At 47.2% G+C, this 21852-nt stretch overlaps 1 protein-coding gene across 1 annotated transcript in view; it reads right to left on the minus strand.

The window, feature by feature from the left end:
• The window catches only part of LOC142575171 (lysyl oxidase homolog 3-like), a 208047-nt gene that overhangs the window by 15075 nt on the left and 171120 nt on the right, over nt 1-21852 (minus strand). Inside the window, exons 2-6 of the mRNA XM_075684255.1 lie at nt 14794-15083; nt 7940-8124; nt 6379-6561; nt 3700-3862; nt 1046-1183 (exon numbers count right to left, since the gene is read on the minus strand). Coding sequence (XP_075540370.1) covers nt 1046-1183; nt 3700-3862; nt 6379-6561; nt 7940-8124; nt 14794-15083 — 959 coding nt within the window. The remainder of the gene's footprint in view (nt 1-1045; nt 1184-3699; nt 3863-6378; nt 6562-7939; nt 8125-14793; nt 15084-21852) is intronic.

Below are 21852 nucleotides of genomic sequence, written 5' to 3' on the forward strand. Positions count from 1 at the left end.
CGATTGTTCAATTTAAATTTTTTTCCAACCGCCGTTTTATGCATTGTAGCACAAAAGTAACTGGAACGCCCGTGTATCACATTGGGAATCAATATCTCGAACCTGGTGTCGTCCAAAAAATTTGTTCCAAGTGGATACGTCTTGTGAGCTCACAGGCTATAATTCGTAAATCGCAATATGTACCATAAAGTAATTAAATAAACAGTTAATCAGTGAATTTTTATATTAGTCGCTTAGGTAGTTCGATTCTTTGTGCAATCAATGTGCGCCTTCTTGAGTAGTACGGCTCAATGACTAGAATGAAGTCATCTGTCAAAGCTGATTTTTTAACTAAATACTCTGCATAGTCTAAGAAAAAAACACCCGGTAGATACGCTTAAGGCAGTTCAAATAAAGACGGCAGATCACGTGATCAACTGTAGCATTACATCATACCCGCGCCTCCATGTTGCTACGAGATATCGGCTAACGTAGCATGAACGTGTCTGCACAATACGCCGATTTCCTTATTATTTATTTACCCAGCATTATTTAGCGGCCTATGTTTCCATCAAGTCTCCTGTTTTCTAGGATTCACAATGTCCCGGTGAGTTTCAGTGTCTTCTCCTCAATTGTATTTCCATATTACGTGCAACTAAGCTTTTTCTTCAGAGCTGTATGCAGCTGTGGTCATATTTAAGTGCAGCGTTGATGTAGACAAAGGTTGTGACTTTTAAAGGCTCTGCTTTTGGCGCGAACGAGGCAAACACCATTTTTTTTTTAATTTACGCGTTTGCAGTTCCTTTTGGGGGCATCGCTCAAACACTTTGCTTATCTTATTTAGGAGAACACTCCACAACAATCATTGTTAAATGAACAAGTCAATTAGTAGTTTTGCGAAAGAGATACGACGCGTTTTTTTTTCTTCGAAATGGGACAACGAAATGCGTTTCGGTTCAACCACGGTTGTGCCAAGTCACAGCGGGACCAGGTGACTGCGAAAGCTATCATCGTGCTCAGCCAAACTCCTCGACACACCGAGTGACGTCGACGGCTGGTGTCTCACCGGGGTCTGCCTTGAGCGCATAGGCGGAAGTGGAGACGCAGTGCTCCTCCATTGCGCACTGCAGGTACAGCAGCTGCCGGTCCTCCAGGTACGCCGATCGCTCCACCTCGTGTTCGTCAATCACCAGGTCGGCTTGGTCTGCACCAACAAATTGTTTCCCGTTCACGTGCGAACCCGCTCGAAACACTCGAGCGAGTAGGTTCGCCGCTTGGTTCTGAAGTTCGCGACGTAAAGCAGCTGCACCGGTAGTTCGAAACGCAACCATTGGTTACTCGAAAACTCGCAAATGAATTCGTTGTGCTCGGCCTTTTCTTTGCCCGCCGTGAGGCCAACTCCTCCATCTTTAGCTTCACTCCCTCATTCCCCTCCCACGCGATATGAAGAACGACAACGGTCGCCCCCTTGACCGTCACTGACAATCCAACTGAAGTTTATGGAGCAACGTGCATGTTGTGAGCCGGAAACGCGAACCACAAAGCCATTCCGCGAAATGAGCGCTCCGAAAAATTGTGAGGCGTTTTGTGCGCCATGCCAAGTCTGAAAGTGGTAACGTCTGTGCATGCATTTCGCGGGAAACAGCAGGTGGTACGGCATCAGAAATCACAAAGAAGTTCCTGCTAGAGTAGATGGCGACATTATTTGATGAGCGTGCAAGTATACAAGGCAGCAGTGTCTGCCGGGAGGAGCCTCCTGCCGTCGCAGTAATGGAGTTACGGGCAGTAGCAATTGCTCAAGCCTGATCTTTTATTTTTCTTCATTGACAAATTAGCTGATATTAGCCACTCTGATTTTTTGAAGGCTTAGTCAGCGCCACCTGTGTTTGCGTGAGCGTACCACTTGCTGTTTCCTCCAACATTTATGCGCACGCGACGTCATTCTGTGAGACTTGCGCCGTGCAGGTACCGCACTTTCCGCGAATTATCAAGCAGGCAATGTAAGGTCGTATGTTCTTCTTGCAAGTCCTTCCAAATTACTATATATATACACGCAGAAACATGCGGTAAAGCACGGGCAAACATGCGAAGGCGGGAGATGGAAATTCAATGCGATGAGCGAAACGAGAACAAGGTAAAAGAAGGACCCAACGTTTCGACATGTGGACTTGTCTTTGAATATGTCGCGAATATGTCGCCTTGAATAAGACAAGTCTACTTGTTAGACAAGTAGACTTGTCTTTTTCAAGGCAACATATTGAAAGACAAGTCTATATATATATATATATATATATATATATATATATATATATATATATATATACATATATATATATATATATATATATATATATATATATATATATATGTAAGAGACGTAGATGTGACACCGTGCTATACAAGGTTCATGCCGGTTATGAATCTTGTTCAACTGTTCAATCTCTTTTCAACATGTCCATGCTGCTGCCCAGCTAGAAAGCAGATTGATCGATTTCATATAAGCCTTCGTTTGCCGAATCGTTTTTTTTTTTCGATGAAATTGCGTGGAATGAGCGTACTCTCTATGTTTCGCAGAAACAACGACCAGACTTTGTATATATGGCAGTGAGTGTTAGTCATCGGCGTCCCACCGCACCTTCAGTCTGTCAGTGACCGCGCCGGTATTATTTATCAGGTTTTTCCTTGTCCTTTTTTTTTTCACATCGATAGAGGACGATGCGTCTATGTATGTATTTTCTGACTTTTTGTTATTCTTCCAATTGTGGCAGTGTAATGCATAATGATATGTACACGATATATAATGCATACATAGAATCTCAAACTCAATAAAAATGGTAGGCGACCCTAATATTTCACTTAGGTGTCTCTTAGTGACACTCGCATCTCGGCGTTGGTGTTCTTTTGGTTAACTTTAGGCGAACTCAACGCACGAACCGAACTCGGAGGCAACTGTTTTCTCTTAATTAGCCTGTTAAATATCATGGAACTTTCTTGTGTGTGAGGTCATCAGTGAAATCATTACTTCTGCTTTGAACTTCCGGGTGTCCAGGAATTTCGCCAAAGTCATGCTCACGTGGTGTGTCTCTAAGTTCTACGATTCTGTGCTTTGGTGTGCCGTAATCAGTGATTTCTATTTGATTGTAATTATTCCAGACACTTCAGTAACTTAATTTGTAAATAAACTTAGCCTCTTTAACTATATATAATGAAACCCATTAGGTTAGTACAGTACTATTGGTTTTTCTTTCCAATTTATCTTGAACTTAGTCCGCGGCCGTCTCAGAAAGTGAACCGGAAGTACTGCGCATGGAACAGGAGTGTCACTCGATGCTTGTGCCAGTAAAAAAGTCCACTCAACAGCTTGTCGTCAGCTTTGTCCTTGCTTCTCCTGTTAGTCACTGATCTGTAGGCATAGCGCCTACGCGAGTAAGAAAGCGGGGGGGGGGGGGGGGGGGGGGGGGGTGGGGTCAGTGCCACCTAAACGCTGGGACGACACCTACTACAGTAGGACGCACCTTGCCTAAAGAACGGAACATGAACGTCCGTTGACGTTATTCAAAGACGACCTCTCCTATGTTGCGAAGGAAAATAGGCTTTAGATACGGGCAGAGTACAAACGCTTCTCCGTCTGCTCGAACCTCATTTCCCATCTCTGAAGAGAAGCGCTCCAACGTGGTGTTTCATTGGTGAAAATTGGCACGCGCTACGCCATACGCCTACCCCGCACGCAGACGACGCCAGCCATGTTGTCGCCTACTCCCGGACACGTGACGGCGCCTACGCCCAGCTGATCGTGTAGGCAGTCGGCGAGGTTCTTCTCCAGACCCGTGCACATCACACCGCTGAGCATCATGGTCCGGTTCCCACCACCAAAGTGGTCTCCCTGCGAAAATTTTATTTGTTTATTTATTTGCGCGCATCAATGACGCTTTGTCTGAGCACCCTGCGCGTATCGCTCCACTGGTTGCTTCTAGGAGAGAAAAGTATTGAATCTGTCCACGAAGCTGTTTTCACGATTCAAGCTTCCTTGAGAGGAAGCTTCAGCTTTGGTGCTCCTATCTAAAAAGATGTCAAAGGAGAATTCGTTTCTATCGGCAATCACTGCACTAACTTGGGCGAGGTTTGTTGCAGTTAAAAGAAAAACTTAAAATCTAGTGACTGTTGGTTACGAATTTTTTTTATTTAGGTCCTCAATTTTTTTTATTAAACATTCTCGAAAATCAAACATTTTCAGAAAACGAAACAAACAAGTTTACAATAAACAATGGTATCACAATCCTGTGAATTGCATATAAGAGCCCATCTTAAGCGGACAAAATTGATATGTTACACATGAATATCAAGTAATATGGAAATACAGCTTTTGTAGAATCCTTGTACGCAATGCCACAAATTCACGTAACATATAAAATGGCAAATTGAATTTGTCCGCTTTCAATGATCTAATAGGTGCCGTTTACAGAACCGCGATATCTGTTCTTGGTGCAGAGGTATTACGTTGTAACTTCGGTCTTCTATATATTTTTTTTTCAAACTTTCGAATTTTTGAAAATCCTTTTTACAAAATTCAGGCCCTAAATCGAAATTCCGCTTCCAACAGTCACTAGAATTTATCTTTCTCCCTCTAATGCAAGAAACTTTACTAAATTTGGTCCAGGAGTTATCTAAGAAAAACGTTTTTGCGTTTTACATCTATTTGAATAGCTTGGCCATAGCTTGGCTCGGGTGCCCCTATCTAAATACATGTAAAAGAAGAATTCGTTTTTCTCGGCAACCATAGCATCAAATTTGACATGGTTTGTTGCATTTAAAAAGAAACTTAAAATCCAGTGACTATTGCTTTCGAATTTTAGACTTAGGTCATTAATCTTTCATTAAAATTGGCGAAAATCAAAAAATTTTCAGAAAACGGAACTATCAAGTTTTCAACGCGATAACTTCACAAGGAAAAATTACATGACAATTCTGTAAATTGCTGCTGATAGTACATCTAAAGCGGACAAAATTGATATGTTACGCATGAATCTCAAAAAAATCAGTAATACGGAAAGGCAGCTCTCGCAGAACCCTTGCACACAACGGAACAAATTCACGTAAGATATATATTGACATATCAAATTTTGCCCGCTTTCAGCGATCTAATGAATGCTGATTACAGAACCGCGATATGTGTTTTTGATGAAGAGCTATTAGTTTATAGGAGGTTGTTGGAGAAGTATGGGAGAGGCCTTTGCCCTGCAGTGGGCGTAACTAGGCTGATGATGATGATGATGATTATTATTAGTTTATAAACTTCGTGCGTCTGCTTTTTTTTTTCGAGCTTGCGAATCATTTAAAATTCTTTTTAAAAAATTTGCCACCTAAATCGCAATTCCGCTTCCAACAGTCAATAAAATTTAACTTTCTCTCTCAAACGCAACAAATTTAATTAAAATTGGACCTTTGGTTACCTGAGAAAAAGTGTTTCGGCGTTTTACACGTATTTCAATAAGCCGCGTCGGAGTTGGGTCGTATCTAAAGCTTCCTCTTAAGTGAGGAACGCAAAGAGCACTGGCAGCAAAACGAAAGGATGTAGCCGCTTTGTACGACAACCACGGAGCTAGTGTTGCACTTTTGCTGTTTGCCACTAGTCAGTGTTTCGCCAGAGTGGGCTTCATAACGCTAGAGCATTACGACTCGAGCTCTCCGCCGGGAAAAGAGTGGAAGTCCAGTTGGAGCTCCAGTCAGAAATTAACTGGACCGGTGCGCAAGAGGGGCAGTGCGATGTGTACAACCCAAACCGAACGCTGCCGGTAACCTAGGGAAAATCCGCTGGACAATATCCACTCGCCTAGCGTGCATTCAGTTAACTTTTTTTATTCGTAAATTGTTACACTGATGCGCGCTGCAGTAAACTCGGAAATAAATGGTAGGATTAGAAACAAATATGGGGATCAATACACGGCGAGAAAGGAACAAGGAACAAATACAAAAAATAAATGACGGCGGTGCGTAGAACTAGCATAAATCTTAGCGAAGAAAATATTAAACTTTCCAGGAGGAAGAGCAACAGGACGGCAGACTAGCTACAGGCGGTGCTCACCTCTCCAAGGCATGCCGGCAATCGTTCCGCTCGAGCGTCTCACTTGAACCTGTGCGGCGCTGAACTTGCCGTAAGGTTAAATGTGGAGTAAGCATGTCAGTAATCAATAACGCTATTATTAAACAAGGCTTTGGTCCGTCCAGTACCGCGCGTGCGGCGATATATGGCACTGGCGGGTCAAGCAGGTGAAAGTCGCACGTATAAGGAATTGTATGACTACGGACGGAGCATCGCCGAATCAACGCTCCATACAGCTTTGGATGCTGGAAAGACCGTGCATAACGACGTTTCGTACTTTCTCGAGTTATCCGGGTTACCTGAATGGCTGCGTCGGCGTAGCCGAGTCCCAGCTGTCGGCAGACTGTGGCCGCTTCGAGGAGGCCCCAGCCGTCCCCGCACACGGTGCCCCATCCACGCTTGGGTATGTACACTTCGACGTGGCCCTCGTTGCGGGTCCTGCCGCCGACTAGCCGTAACTTGACGCTGCCCCGGCTGCGGGTCTGCGAGGCAAGATGCGGCCGCGTTCATGCCCCGACAGCACCCAGTGCAAATGGAAAGAAATGGGGGGAGCAGTGCGCGGAGTGTAAAGTATTCGATCGGTGTCCCGTGGTCACTGATTCACTTGAATTTAATTCTGGGGTTTTACGCGCCAAAACCGTGATTTAATTATGACTCAGGCCGTAATGGGGCGACTCCGGATTAATTTTGATCACCAGAGGATATTTAACGTGCACCTATATGCACGGGACACGGTCGCTTTTGCATTTAACCCCCATGGAAATGCGGCTGCCACGGCCGGGACATGATCCCGAGACCTCGTGTTAGCAGCGCAACACCAAAGCTACTAAGCCACCACGACGAGTAATGTGGTCACCGATGGTACTGCAGTAATATCAAGACTGTCTTGTATGAGAGATAGATGGAGAGTAAAAGGAACGAAGGGCAGGGAGGTTAAGTAGGCTTCGTCCAGTTTCCTTTTCTACACGTTTATAGGAAAAGTGTCGAGGGCGGCACTTTCCGAAAGGCGTAATTTCGCCGTGTACGTGGCCAATCGTCCGCAAGTATCATTGAGAGTATTGCTTGGCTTTGCCTTTCGGCAGACTCACTTGCATAAGGGGCATCGTGGCTGTATACGAATGACTGAAAAAAAAAAACGAGCAGTGCACTTGATTGTGTGGAATGGCGGACTCCGTCATGCTTCCTTATATTTTTTTATCATTTCTTCAGGGTTGTCTCGGTGGATGTAAGGTTATTCCGACGACGTACCTTGGCAGAGTATAAATATGAAGAAAGAAAGACAGGTATAGTTGAAATAATAATTAGGTATCTATCTTTCTCTCCCAAGGTGAAGCGCGCGCATGTGAGAATCATCGGCCAGTCGTCGCGTTTTGACCCCCAAGTTTCTTTAACAAATTTGCCGCCACACCTGAGGCTGAGCAGGATCGACGATTTCTAGGCGGTTAGGGAAAGGAGAAAAGGTGGTGTGCCAAGGATCTTCCACGTCTTGGTTGCAGGAAACGGGTGCAGTTGATAGATGAACCACATGATTTATGAACCACATAAATACCCAAGAAAGTGGATGGGAAAACAGCGCCGCGGTAGCTCAAATGGTAGAGCATCGCACGCGAAATGCGAAGGTTGTGGGTTCGGTCCCCACCTGCGGCAAGTTGTTTTTTCATCCACTTTAATTTCCATTAATTTATCGTTTCATTACTTCACTTATTAAGCTCAAGTAATTTCCCCTATGTTGTCCATGGTGTCAGTGTTTGTTGGCTTCTTATGATATGACTATATATATATATATATATAGTTCGTTAAAGGAAAGCACTCTTCAGTACGACCGCATGTTGTGCAGAATGAAAGGGAATCGCCTCCTACTCTTATTTTCTTCTTGAAGATGGCAGGCGATGGCGGACCAGGGGTGGTCGGCGGGGGTGGGAGCTGGCACTCGACGCCCGCTGCCTCGTCACGGCCGCAGTCGTGCACACCCCACCCGTCGAAAGGGCACTCCTCGATGTGGCGCTCCTCGCCGGTGCAGTATATGTTGTCCATCAGGATAGGTCCTAGAAGGGAGAGGACAAAAAAAAAAGAACAGGGTCGTGTGGTGCGCGTGCATGCCATGGGTGTTCTGGTTCGGCGCGATCGCCGAAGAAATAAAGAAACGCTATTTGCCAAAAAAAAAAAAAAGCAGTGATTGGGCTCCTTACGTCAAAATAGGCTTGCGTTCAGTTTCCTGTAAGCTCAGCTCATCACCGCACTTACGATACATTGTCATTAGCAATGCACCACAATGAATCCAGAAGTCTTTTTCAAGCAATGATTACTAATCACGCGTTGATTTGGATGAAAAGTGGATTTATAAATTCTGACAAAGTAGCTTTCCCGTTCAACAATTTGTCTCGTAGAAAGATTTTAGATTCCTCATAGAATGTAGAGCCTGTGTGACTATTCCAGTGAAAGGTTTAGTATATTATCCCTTGAATGTAGTTTAAGTTGTGGGAGGCTTGGTGTTCGTTTTGCTGTTTGCTGGCATGGACACTAAAGATCGTCCTAGGCTAAGATGGCATCATTTTATTGGTTTTTACTGTAAAACGGCAAGCATTTAACTCTGGGGCTCACCGTCCGCACCATCCACGTAGTCAACATGTGTTATTGTTCTGTCGTGTTTCGCATTCCTCATCGCAGCTAGACAGCTGTGCGCTCACAAGCGAGTTTGAGCCATTTACCCTACGCCACTAGAGTACGATAACTGGGCCGGGATTCACTTGGCAAACTTACGAACAAAATTCTGCGTAAGAAAAATGTGACGAAAAAAGCGCATTCACAAAGCTGAAACTATTCGTAAGATCAGAGAGCTTACAGTCTCCGCCACTTCAGAGAGGAGCGCTTTAGTCGATAAAAGGCGTATATGTAAGGGTCGCGCAGGTGCGAACTCCAGTACTTCCGCCAATAGTAAGGGTAAGTCGATTCAGAACACCTAAACAGCCGTCGCAGATGGCGACTCAAAAAGAAATTTTACCATAGGGGTGTAGCAGTCTTAGGAACATAATTATGTCTATCTGCGCCGCTCGAGCTGACGTGGGTAGGCGTTAGAACGCGCTGTGGCGGCTGATTGGCCAGAGGCCACAACTGATAGCCGAGGATGGCGCGTGCTTCTATCTAAGGATTGAGAGCGGTGATCAACGGCGAATATCTCAACAAACCTCAGCTTGCCGATGACGCTGTCCTGTTCAGCAACGATGGGGCACATTGCAACACTTGACTGAGGACCTTAAGCGAGAAAGGGTGTAGGTTAAAGAATAATATGCAGAAGACAAAGGTACTGTTGAATCATCTGTCAAGCCAACAAGAATTCATGATCGGCAGTCAGCCACTGGACTGTGTACAGGAGTAACTTTATCTAGGAAAATTACTCACAGGGAACCCTGATCATGAGAAGGAAATTTACAGAAAAATGAAAATGGTCGGATTCCATACGGCCGGCATTACGAAATCATGACCGGGAGTCACCGCTGTCGTTGAAGATGAAACTGTACAAGCATTCTATTCTTCAAGTACAATCATAAGGGGCAGAAACTTGGAGATTAACAATGAAGCTTCAGAATAAGTAAAGGACCGCTAAACCAAGCGATGGAACAAAAAAAAATGATAAGCCTAACGCTAAGAGAGGACGAGTGCGGTGTGGATCAGAGAGCAAAGAGTGCTAGTAGAAATTAAGAGGGAAAATAGGAGCTGGGTAAGCCACATAATTGATAAAGCAGATAATCAATGGTCTATTATTAACACAGAGTGGATGCTATAGATATAGGGGAAAAGAAGGGTTGTCGAGGACGGCAGGCAATTAGGTCGGGTGATGAAATCAGGAAATTTGCAGGCATAACTTAGAATCAACTAGCGTAGGTTAGGGCTAATTAGAGATCACTGGGAGTGGTCTTGGACCAGCAGTAAACATGAAAATACGCTGGTGACCTTTTACAACACCCAAAAATTCGTCCAGAATTTTAACGAACTGTTGCTCTTGGGCCGCAGTTCAGTTCGTACTATACGAGGCCGCATTTGCTTGTTTATAGAGCGGCGTCGGGGCGCCACTAAGATATCCCCACCCCAACCTTGGCCTAGTACTATATGTGCAGCGACTGCTCCAAACAAAGTGCATCAGTGTCACAAGATCAACGACTTGAACCGATTTGATGCGAAACCGGCAGGAATGTTGAACCGCTACGTGCTTCGTGTGCGGTGCTGTGCAATATTCTGACGTGTTTAAAGCGGAAAGGGAACCGCGACATCAGACGGGACGGGACGAAGGAGTGTACAGGACGAGCGCTAACTAGCAACTGAGGTTTATCACCATGAAACACATATCAGCAAAATGTGGAATCTGCGTGCATCGTACCTTGACATACTGATGAACAAAATGAAACACGTGGCAGAAAGCACCCTTTATGACTAAGGAAAGTACCAAAGGGCGAAAAATCAATTATCACAGGTTGATCAAAAACCGGGTTTCTTTTGGAGAGCCACCGCAGGCTCACTTAAACACGTGTCTAGCCCAAGTCTGGGCATGTGTGCAGCTTTCATAATTTCTCGCTACAGCCTAGTCTCCCAGTTCTACAATGATGGCTTGATTGAATTTGGGGTAGCAACCTTTGCATTCCCTAGTGTGTCGGACCAACTGGCCCAAAGTTCCCCCCTCTTGGACCTGTATTCTGACGTGCACTTGAGCATGTGTCCTTCAATTAAAAAAATTAAATTATGGGGTTTTACGTGCCGAAACTACTTTCTTATTATGAAGCACGCCGTAGTGGAGGACTCAGGAAATTTCGACCACTTGGGTTTCCTTAACGTGCACCTAAATCTAAGTATACGGGTGTTTTCGAATTTCGCCCCCATCAAAATGCGGCCGCCGTGGCCGGGATTCTATCCCACGACCTCGTTCTCAGCAGCCCAATACCATAGCCACTGGGCAACCAAGGCGGGTGGCATGCGTCCTTACGAGGCTGGTAAATTTATGGCATCCTTGGCGCTGAGCATCGTGATGATGTTGACTGATTAGCCTTGACTTCTACAAAGTGCAAGTTGTGCTATCAAAGGCAGCGTAGTTAGGAGCTCCATGCCCTGACATAAACAAACTATTATTGATTACCGGACTCCAGAATTCATGCGTACGCGTTTTTGCGGATTTCGCCTCTGTGGGAATGCGTCCGCCTGAACGTGCGAAAACAAACACTTCACCTGGTGCGAGGCACCATCGTGTTTTATCAGCTGAGAAGAAGCAAAAAGGTAGCGATGAACGCTGATATCATTTCCCTTTCAGGGCTACACTAATTGCTCCCTGTGTCCTCGACAGAGATCTTATGCGAAGGGAGCGTGCGTTTCGTCGTCAATCGACACTCGACGACATCGTCAACCAGCACCATATAGAGAGAGGATACCGGCTGGCTGCCGAAGGAGCTGATATCAATATCAGCTCTCTCTCGGCAGTCAGCCAGTATCCCGGTTCTAATGTCCATGCGCGGCATTAGCACCGCACCTGCAATCATGTGCAGCGCGATCACATACCATGCCGATGAACATACGGGTGCTGGTCGCCTTGAGGCCACATTAACTACATATTATTGAGGTCTTTTTTTATTTCCCTGATTATTATCGAAAAAATTACCGACGATTACGTTACTTCCTAATGCGAAATTTGAGCGCAGCAAATAAGCTGTTTCACCTTTTCGATAGATTGAGGCAAAGAAATCGAGCAACACATGTATGCGCTATCACAGAATTTTTTTTTTATTTTTCACACGTATTCCTTTAACAAAGACTCCACTAGGTAAGCTTCTGCTTCGGCGGCACGCACCTCTGGATTCTGACGGCGACGGCGCTGGGCCTCTGCTCTGGCAGCTCGTTTAGCAGCAGCAGCAGCAGCAGCAGCAGACGGAGGACTTCATGGCTCAGAAAGAACTGGCAGATAATTTCGCAGTGGCGAACGGCAGCGGCAATTTCGGCTCGGGCGGTGCACATATACAGATCCGCCGCCACCGATCTGGCTCTCTGATTGCCACCGCACAGGGCGAACGGCAGCGGCAATTTCGGCTCGGGCGGTGCACATATACAGATCCGCCGCCACCGATCTGGCTCTGTGATTGCCACCGCACAGGGGTTGCATTGGAGGAGGAGCGAAGAAAGGAATTAAGTTCGAGCCGGCGCTTTGACAACCGGAGACTCGCAGGAAGAGGGGGGAGGGGGGCGGCGTGTACACCCAGCGGCAAACGATGGGGGCAGAAGCGCGCGCAGCAAGCGGACAACACGATAAAGGGAGGAGGGAAGAGATAGCAGCGATTGACTGATGCCGCTGACGCCGATAGTGAGTCAACCCCAGCTGCGGAGTTGGTTTCAGGGACAACGCCGCCGATGCCGACACAAACAATATGATACCCTCGCTTCCGCAGCGCTAAGAACCAGGTCTAGCCGTGGGAAGGTGGTCACGTATTCGTCGACGTGCCGGGGCCTACGTGAAATAACCGGCGCGTCCGCAACTGAAGAGCACCCTATCCGCCACATAAGAACAGGGGGGGGGGACCCTTTCCTCCTCTTTCTGCATGGCGGCGACGGTGTTCTATGCAGTCACGTTATCTTGACTCTCTGGCGGCGTCAGCGGCATCCAGCGGTATCAGTCGGTCGCTGCTAGCGCTGGGGGGATGAAAGGGGGGCGGAGCTGGTTACGAGGCCGACGACAACGCCGACGACGACGCGAAACCCAGGAACGGACGCCAAAGAGCTGCGCTCTAATAAAAACGTTTATTCGCCTTGTAATATGGTGTTGGTGTTGGTAATGATGCATATAGGTGAGGTTAACCGGGCAGACCTGGCCGGCGATTGCTCCGACTGAGCGTCTCCTTCCGCGCCAAACATGTCACCATGTGTCCAACAGTCCTGTTTCTCGCAGAAATGTAAAATGAATGCGCATCACTTCCACTGCGATTCTTCTGATGGCGTTGCGGTGAGCGGGCGAGCGCGGTTACGCTTGTCGGCGCTGTAGCAGACGGCCGCAAAAGTAAACTGCCGAATAGGGGTGGCAGTGATTTGTCGTAGGAAGATAGCCTCAACTCGACAAGCATGATGCGCGAGCCTGCTATCAGTCGACAGCACTTCTTTTATTTCTTGGCGTTTAATCCTAGCTTTGTTTCCTCCTCGCTCTCATACAGCCAGTTAAATGCGCAGGCACTTCGGTTGCACTCTTAACTTCGAGTAAGAACTTTTTGGCTAAGAAATTGCGTACGAGTAGCGCAGTTTAGTGAATGCCGCCCCTGGCTTTGAGCTTGTGCTATAAGCAGCTGTGAAGCTGGTGGCGACCTTCTGATCAGACAATGCTGTTGCCATGCCCAAACGGTCTCGACCCAGCGACGTAACGTAAATGGCTCCAATGCAGACACCAACCAAAGGCCAGAAGGTTCCTGCGTTCTAAGCAAGCGTGTTTTGGAATTGCACTTGTGCGGTTGGCCACCAGTGGTGCTGCCGCTACACATACATTTGTCTTATGGATACACGAAGGCAACAGGTATACGGAAACACAGTGAAAAAACAACAACAACAGGGGAGAAAAATGTGGTCATAACGAAAAACAGAGCACAATGGGGATACAATATGTAGCAGGTGCTCCGTGGTATGTGGAAAGGTGTAACGGTTCCAGGACTTACATTTGGAAATGCGGTTGTTTGTTTGAAATGAGAGGTACAATCAGGAGTTGATGGCAACGAAAGGTCAGTGGGACAGCTCACATTGGACGCTCACGGAAAGACTACAAATGAAGCTGTGCAGGGTGATATGGGCTGGACAACTTTGGAAGTGAGGGAAGCTCAGAGTAAAATCGATTTCGAAGAATGGCTGAGGAATATGAAAGAAAGTCAGTGGGTTGCAATAGTGTTCAATTGCAAACGAAAAATATTGACTCACATCGGAGGAAAACAACTAGGAAGCTTACCAGCAAGTATGCGACCGGAATAGTTAGTAGAATGGCAACAAAGAACATTGAACTCCAAGTAACAGAGGCTGAGACAATCTCCTGGGTGGCGGCAATTTAAGATAAATTGGCTATCAGTAACTACGTATGAGGTGAAAACGAAAATCAGGAAAGAATCAATTTGTGCTAACTCAAAGCGAAGCTCTTTATTTTTCGAAGTGAGATCAGGATGCATTAGAATGCGTATATAAGATGAGGTACACAAAGGAAGAAGAAGCATGCGCTTGCTGCGGTGAAGTTGGCGAAACGATGGAGCATGTTTTATTAGAGTGTGAAGATATCAATTTTGGGGAACTTATACTGTCGCTAGGGACGAGACACCGAAGTAGAAGACAGGACGAACGCACTTCCGTGTCTCGTCCCTAGAGCAGTTTAAGTTCCGAAAAATATGTCTTACCGACTAGCCTCTCACCACACTCTCCTTGAGTAAAAATGTCTACCATTCTATCGGTTTAGGTTCTGATGGCCTCCTTGAACCAATTGGGTACAGGGATTGAACCCATAGGGTACAGCCGTTGGGTAGAGGGTACAGGTAAAGGAAACCTGTCCACAATAGGGATAAGTAAAAAGCAATAGGAGGTTTGGTGGCAGAGAAGTTGGGAGACTGCAAACAACGGAGGCGCGCAAAAACAAATTTCCCAATTATGATTCAGAAAGTGATGGCGGGAATTCTTTCGTACGTTAATAAAAAGAACATAGGTAAGACACTATAGTTACTCACTGAGCGCTTTTCCGAAGTGTGCGTTGACGGTGACGCGGGCCGAGGCGTTCTCGTGTCCCAACATGCGGCAGACCACCTGCGCCTCGCGGGTGTCCCACTCGTCGTCGCACACGGCGCCCCACCGATCGGCGTGGAAGATCTCGACGTTGCCGCGGCCCTCGTGCGTCGTCACGCGAGCGCCGATGACCAGCCGCAGGCTGCCCTCGTCCTCGCCGCTCGCTGCTGGCGCCAGGCTCATCACGACGCCGGCCAGCAGCGACAGCCTCAGCGCGGCCGCGAGGCGCTGCTGCCTGCGTGGAGGCGGAAAATTTTAGGGCTGCATTTACCGTGTAGCGCAGTCACCTTCTACGCCGTTGTCCGGCGATGGTAAACCTCGGTCAGGTTCATCCCCGCCATTCGTGCACCGTTGTACGTGGTAAAAGGAGGGAAACCTCAAACGGTCTCTTCTTTGCGTGGGGCAATTGCTACGGCTCCCTTGGCACCCATGGGTCACTTATGCTCGAGCGGGGCAAAGCAACGAAACCGTTAGGAGCGTGTTGCGGTGCGCCCGCTCACTTATAAGCTCACGCTCATAATCACTCTGTCTTGGACCAGTGACGCCTCTGGCAAAGGGCGTCTGTGGAACGTTGTCAGTAGAATTGCCACTCAAACGAACGTTTTTACGTTTCTGCAATTCAGAACTCGAAATCTCGTAGCAAGAGCATTTGCAATTTGAAATACCCTAAATATGGTGGTTACTCACAATATAGCAACCTAAGCAGGCTGTCCAGGGTATGATAGCGCAATCGCAGAATTTTCGCTTTGCATTTTATTACAGTTCAAATAAAGGTCATGAAGCGCATAACAAAGAAATCAGTTTTAGTGCACATGACAAGGACAACAAAAATATTTAGCGTCTACAGTGGGCAAGCTCGTGTTGAAGGAGCGATGCGAAGGTGACGTCACCACTGCATTAGCCTTTGATTATGCTCATAACACGCCAGATAACAAATAGGAGGAATACGATAATTCACATAACATAGCTTCCATTTTTATTTCATTCATTCACTTGGAGTCTAGTGACTCGTACAAGATTGTACACATCAGACTGATGTAAGCGGCAAAGAAGAGAGAATCGATACTTGCGCTTCATTTTCAGCTTCTCCCGAAACGCCAATTACGGAACGGCTAGCCTCTTGTGGGAATTACACAAATACACAATCGTCTATTCACATTACCGTAATGTAATTTTTACGCTTACGTAGGCCGCTCTGTAAATACATATTTTTATGTAGCATCATCGGAAGTCAGAAGTTATTGACAAGAGAAACACCGTTACACCCTACAGCCCACACAAGACATAATCTATAAAAAATACGCCGTTGTGAATGTACCCTTCAATAAATTACCGAGTGTAAAATGCCTGTTTTATCGAATATGCAGAGTGGCACATTTTCCGACAGATGGCCCAACGTAGAAAAACATACAAGGAGTCCCACATAACTTTAGCCAGAGTTTAAAAGTATGCGAATGTCACGTAGCTCGACAAAACCACGGTAATGTTGTTTGACGTCACTTGGAGATAGATTACTTTTTGCATACTGCTTAATTATATAATTAGTCCTATTTATTTAATCATCTTCTCAAATATTATAATTAGACGCAAAGTGTCAATGAGAAAATTGTAGACCAACACGAAAAACTCCCGTTACAGCTTTTTGTTGCTCAATACGTGCTACATCATTTTTTTTTTTTGCTAGCGTGAAAGAAGCCCGCGAATATACGCAAAATCCCTCGAGCAGCCAGCCGCGCGGAAATTTTTGCGTGTATTTTCGGGCTTCTTTCGCGCTCGGAAAAGCACGTTTGTGTACCATACAGCGCATCTTTAAGTGAATTTTTGCGTGAACTGGTCACGTCTTTTGATATACTAAACGTGATATTTTCAAATAAATATCAGGCCGATGTTACTAGCAAGAAATTGCACAAAGATCTTGTTTATGTATTCTTGCCTGTACCTTTGTATCGTACTTTATATGTTTTAGGTTCAGAACGAGATGTTCTTAAGAGAGTAAAAGAATGCCGGTAAGAGCCTCTGTTAAATCTTTCTTTTTCCAATTACACACAGGCACTCTCCCAGTGAAGCTGTGGTTGCAAAGCAAAGGCATATTTGTACCTTGGCCTGTGAATTGCTTCATATGCAAAAAACCGGAGACGATGGAGCATATCTTTCTCTACTGTCATGATGAAGTGTTTTTGTGAGATGTTCTGAAACGCAGAATGAAAAAGGATTCGCTGATAAGTCCATTCGGGATACGTTTCCTGCCATGCGCTGAACCAGGGGGGTGCCTGGTGATCTCTTAATGCTTCTGTGCATGCATAACGTATGGAGAACGCGTATGGATATTAAACATGAGCGCATTGTTCAGACCCCTGCTCAACAGTACTTCATTGAAAGTGTGATATATATATACGCAAATTTTTCTTTGCACAGAGTGATCCTCCTGATTGGCTAACTGTTTTGGATAAACTCACTAACCTACATCGTTTTTATCACAACACACTGGTCAGGAATTGACTAGTGTTTTATGGCCATGTAATATTTACAATATACCTTCTTTTGCCAAGCCGGTAATAAAGGGGGAAAGAAGCATCCGTGGCGCACTCGGCTAGCACTTTCGGCTATTAACCGAAAGGTTGGAGGTTCAAGCCTTCCCGGGAGCGGCGTTTCTTTTTTTTTCATATGTTGGTGGTTGAAGCCCGGTGACCGGTCGCGTTGTTTTAAACACGTTGTTTTTGCACGGCGACATGCGGGTGAGGCCCTACAGGGTCGAAGATTTCCGAGACGCCCTCGCCAACGCTGGTGTGCTCCCCGAGGTCGTGGCGTTGGGAGCGTACCAGATCAACCATGTGTGGGCGGTGACGTTCGACAGTGCGGAAGCCGCAAGGAAACTGGCTGCTTTCAAGGAGCTGCACCGCTGCATTGTTATTCACCCTGAGGACCAGCAGGTTAAACTGCGCCTGCATTGGATGCTCCAACCCGCCGTGGTTGCTCAGTGGCTATGGTGTTGGGCTGCTGAGCACGAGGTCGCGGGATCGAATCACGGCCACGGCGGCCGTATTTCGATGGGGGCGAAATACGAAAAAACTCGTGTACTTAGATTTAGGTGCACGTTAAAGGACCCCAGGTGGTCGAAATTTCCAGAGTCCTCCAATACGGCGTGCCTCATAATCAGAAAGTGGTTTTGGCACGTAAAACCCCATAATTAAAAAAAAATTGGATGCTCCACGGTGTGCAAGATGAAGACATCCGGACTGCTTTTGCGGCGTTCGGGAACGTAACCGAGGTGACCAGGGAGCGTTGGCGCGTCCAAGGCATGAGACAGACGGGCTCAACAACGAGAACCGTGCTGCTCAAGCTCAAGCCGGGAATGAAGGTGGACGACCTGCCCCACCAGGTTAGAGTCGCCGGTGAGTTGGCCCTTGTGGTGGTACCCGGGAGGCCGATGCAGTGCCTGCGCTGCCATGGCACGGGCCATGTTCGCCGCGACTGCAAGGTGCCCAGGTGCTCGAAGTGCAGACGCTACGGACACGCGGACGCTGATTGCGTCCGTACCTACGCGTCGGCTACCGGGCTGGGAAAGACGGACGGGAACGCGGAACTCATGGACGTCGTTGAAGCTGAGGATGCAGCGAGGGGAACGGACGAGGCGGACAAGCAGACGGGGCCACTCGACTCGTCAGCGTCTTCCGGCGGAGACGCCCTCACTGGGGATGGTTCAGCGAGCCAACAACCAGCCGATGACTTGCCTAGGTCAAACGAGACAACCGGAAAGGATGGGGAGAACACTGCGGAGCCCAAGGTCGTCGAGCCCAAGGGTCCGAACGAGCTGCAACCGGACAAGAGTGGTGCCCGCACGCCGACCAGCGTCTCCGCTGCGGCGAAGCGTTCCCACGCCCAAACCAGCGCCGACGGTGACCAGACGGCGACGCCTGGAGCCGAGGAGCCCCCGGCAAAGGCTCCTCAAGGCCGGCATTCATCGTTTCGGCCGCGTCCTAACGTTACGGTAGACAAGCGTGCCGGAAATTCGGAGTCCCTAGGACACGCTAATGTTCTTCCGCCGGACCGCACTGGCGGCGATGGCGGCGTCTAGCCTCGTGCTAGAAGAGAGAGGTAAGCACCATATTGCCGGTCTCTTCCCCTATTGTTAAAATGGCTCCAACGTGTCCGTTGAAAGTCGCTACTCTAAATGTTCGAGGACTGGCAGGGAAAAGAAAGGAAGGCCAGCTTTACCGGCTTATAACGGAGCACGCCATTGATGTGCTAGCCGTGCAGGAGACGAAAGTCGATGGTGAAGAAGAGACCGGCGTTATGGTGCAGCGTTTCACGTCTAGGTTTTCTGTCGTAGTCAGTCATGCGGTGGGCACATCCGCTGGCTGTGCCCTTTTTGTTAAGAAGTTGCCGGGGCTAGAGGTGCATGCAATTTATTCGTGTGTGTCGGGCCGGCGTGTTGTCGTCGATTTTTCGTTCAACAACGACGAGTGGCGTATTGTGTGATTGTACGCGCCCAATAAGGTGGATGAAAGGGCTCAGTTTTTTCACCACATAGAAGAGCGTCTTTGCAAGGGAGCACAGCTCATAGTAATGGGCGATTTCAACTGTGTCCTCAGTGCGCGGGATAAAACAAGCGTTCGTGGGTTTAGAGACAAAAGCACGGACGTGTTGTCGCGAATTGTAGAGAACTGGGACCTTGAGGATGTAGCAGAGTTCCTCGAAGAAGCGCGTGCTGTGAAGTACACACGGTTTGAGGGCTCTAGTCACGCACGGCTCGACCGCATTTATGCGTCTGTTGACATCCTTCCGGAATGTAACAGTTACGAGGTACTGCCAGTGTCGTTTTCTGACCATTGTTTAGTTCAGTGCTGCATAGGAATTCCAAAGCGAGGCAACGCTTTCTCATGGGAAACGTGGAAATTAAATAAGCTTCTGCAGGATGAACCGTTTAACCGAGCAGTAAAAGAAGAAATAAGGAAAATAGACCCCAGTAAAGACCTTCACGTATGGCAGCAGTGGGAGCTGAGTAAGGAAACACTAAAAATAACGGCAATAGAGAGGGCCACATGTATTCGTTTCGCAGAGAAACAAAAAGAGTCTGGGTTAAAGACGCTTCTTCATAAACTGCTCAGACAGGAATCTCAGGCACCGGGAAAATGGATAGAAAACATAAGAAAAGTCAAACAACAGTTAGAGCTACTTGAAGAGCAACGCTATCGGGGAGCCCTGGTGAGGGCAAGGGCTGAAGACACAGCTGCAGGTGAAGCGCCTTCGAAACGAGCGCTAGGGTTAGAAAAAGCACGCGCTGAAAGGAACCACATCGACGGAATAGAATGGCGTGGGACCTTATCAACAGACACTGACGGCATCAAAGCGGCTTTTCATGAGCATTACCAGGCGCTATTCTCGTACCACAAAGTAGACGCTACCACATTTGGGAATGAGTTTTTGCGTGATATACCTCGACTGGACGACGAAAGAAAACAAAGATTGGAACTAGAGATAACAGAATCCGAAGTTGAACAGGCCATAGACAACTTAAACCCCGGAAAATCACCTGGACCAGACGGTTTTAGCGCCGGTTTTTATATAGAATTTAAGCACGAAATTAGCCCTGTATTGAATGTAATCTTTAACGAAGCTTACAATTGGAACACATTGCCTCCGTCTTAAGGGTCGTCACACACAGTACTCATTCCTAAAACTGATGATGCAGCGAAATTAAGATATGTTACCGCGTATCGTCCCATAGCACTCACCAATATCGAGTATAAAACCTTTATGAAGATATTGGCGCGAAGACTGCAGTCAGTGATACAGGACATCGTCGGGCCTCACCAGAAGTGGGATTAAAGGCTGTGCTATTGTTAGCAATATTCACAAAGCGCGCAGTGTACTTGAGTGCTGTGATGATTGTAATAGTCGGATTGCCATTTTACAGATTGACCTCGAGAAGGATTTTGCGTGGCTCATGAAATCTTGTTTGCCGTTTTAGACTATGCCAATCTCGGATCTGTAATCTGCGAGGGGGTCGCCCTGGCGTACCGGAACTGCATGACCAGATTGATCGTGAATAAGAGTTTAGGGGCTCCCATCAGCCTTCAACGTTCTGTGCGTCAGGGCTGCCCCCTCAGCCCTCTGTTGTTTTGTATCTACATTGAAACCCTGTGTATGAGATTGATTGAGAACAATAGAATTACGGGATTTAAGCTTCAAGCAGTTGAAGTGAAGCTGCTGGCTTATGCAGATGATGTCGCTGTTTTTGCGGAAGATCAGGGGAGCATAATTGAGGCTGTCAAATATGTCCGTAAATTTAGCCATGTCACTGGTAGTGGAGTTAACTGGTCGAAGTGCCTCGGGTTCTGGCATGTATCGTGGCCAACGAAGCCAGATCATTTTGCCAACGTGCATTGGGTGACGACCCCAGGCAAGTACTTGGGCGTCCCGCTCGATGCCTATCGTGATAGCGAGCTGTACTGGAAAGGGCAGGTCAAAGACACACGGGAGAGAGCTGAGAAGTGGAAAGGCACTAACCTTTCTATTTTTGCCAGAGCCACCGTTTGTAACCTTTTCTTTATCAGCAAGCTTTGGTACGTAATGCAAGTATTGCACTGTTCACGGTCAAATGTTCAGAAGCTACACAGGATTTTCGCCGTCTTTGTCTGGGCGTCGGAATGGGAGCGCTGCAGCCGGACCAACTTGTTCCGGAGGGTAAAAGACGGGGGGCTGGTATTGGGCCATCTCTTTGTACGGCAGTTGGTAAACCGGTTCTTGTTCTTTAGGGACGCAACCGACCCTTTCTTGCGCACGGTATGTCAAATGAGGCTGAGTAGACGTCTGCCAGAGTATGTGGTTTCAACCGAAGTGTTTTCGGGAGGGATTCGAGGGTTTTACAAAAAAGTTGTATCGAGTGTCCGATTTCTTTCAGTGCGCTTCTCGAATGATTACCTGTCCGGTGTGAACAAAAAGAAACTGTATTGTGCTTTGTGCGACGTTCTTTTCCCAGTGCCATTGTACAGGTCCTTGTA

Source organism: Dermacentor variabilis, chromosome 1 (genome assembly GCF_050947875.1).
Source record: "Dermacentor variabilis isolate Ectoservices chromosome 1, ASM5094787v1, whole genome shotgun sequence".
NCBI lineage: Eukaryota > Metazoa > Arthropoda > Arachnida > Ixodida > Ixodidae > Dermacentor > Dermacentor variabilis.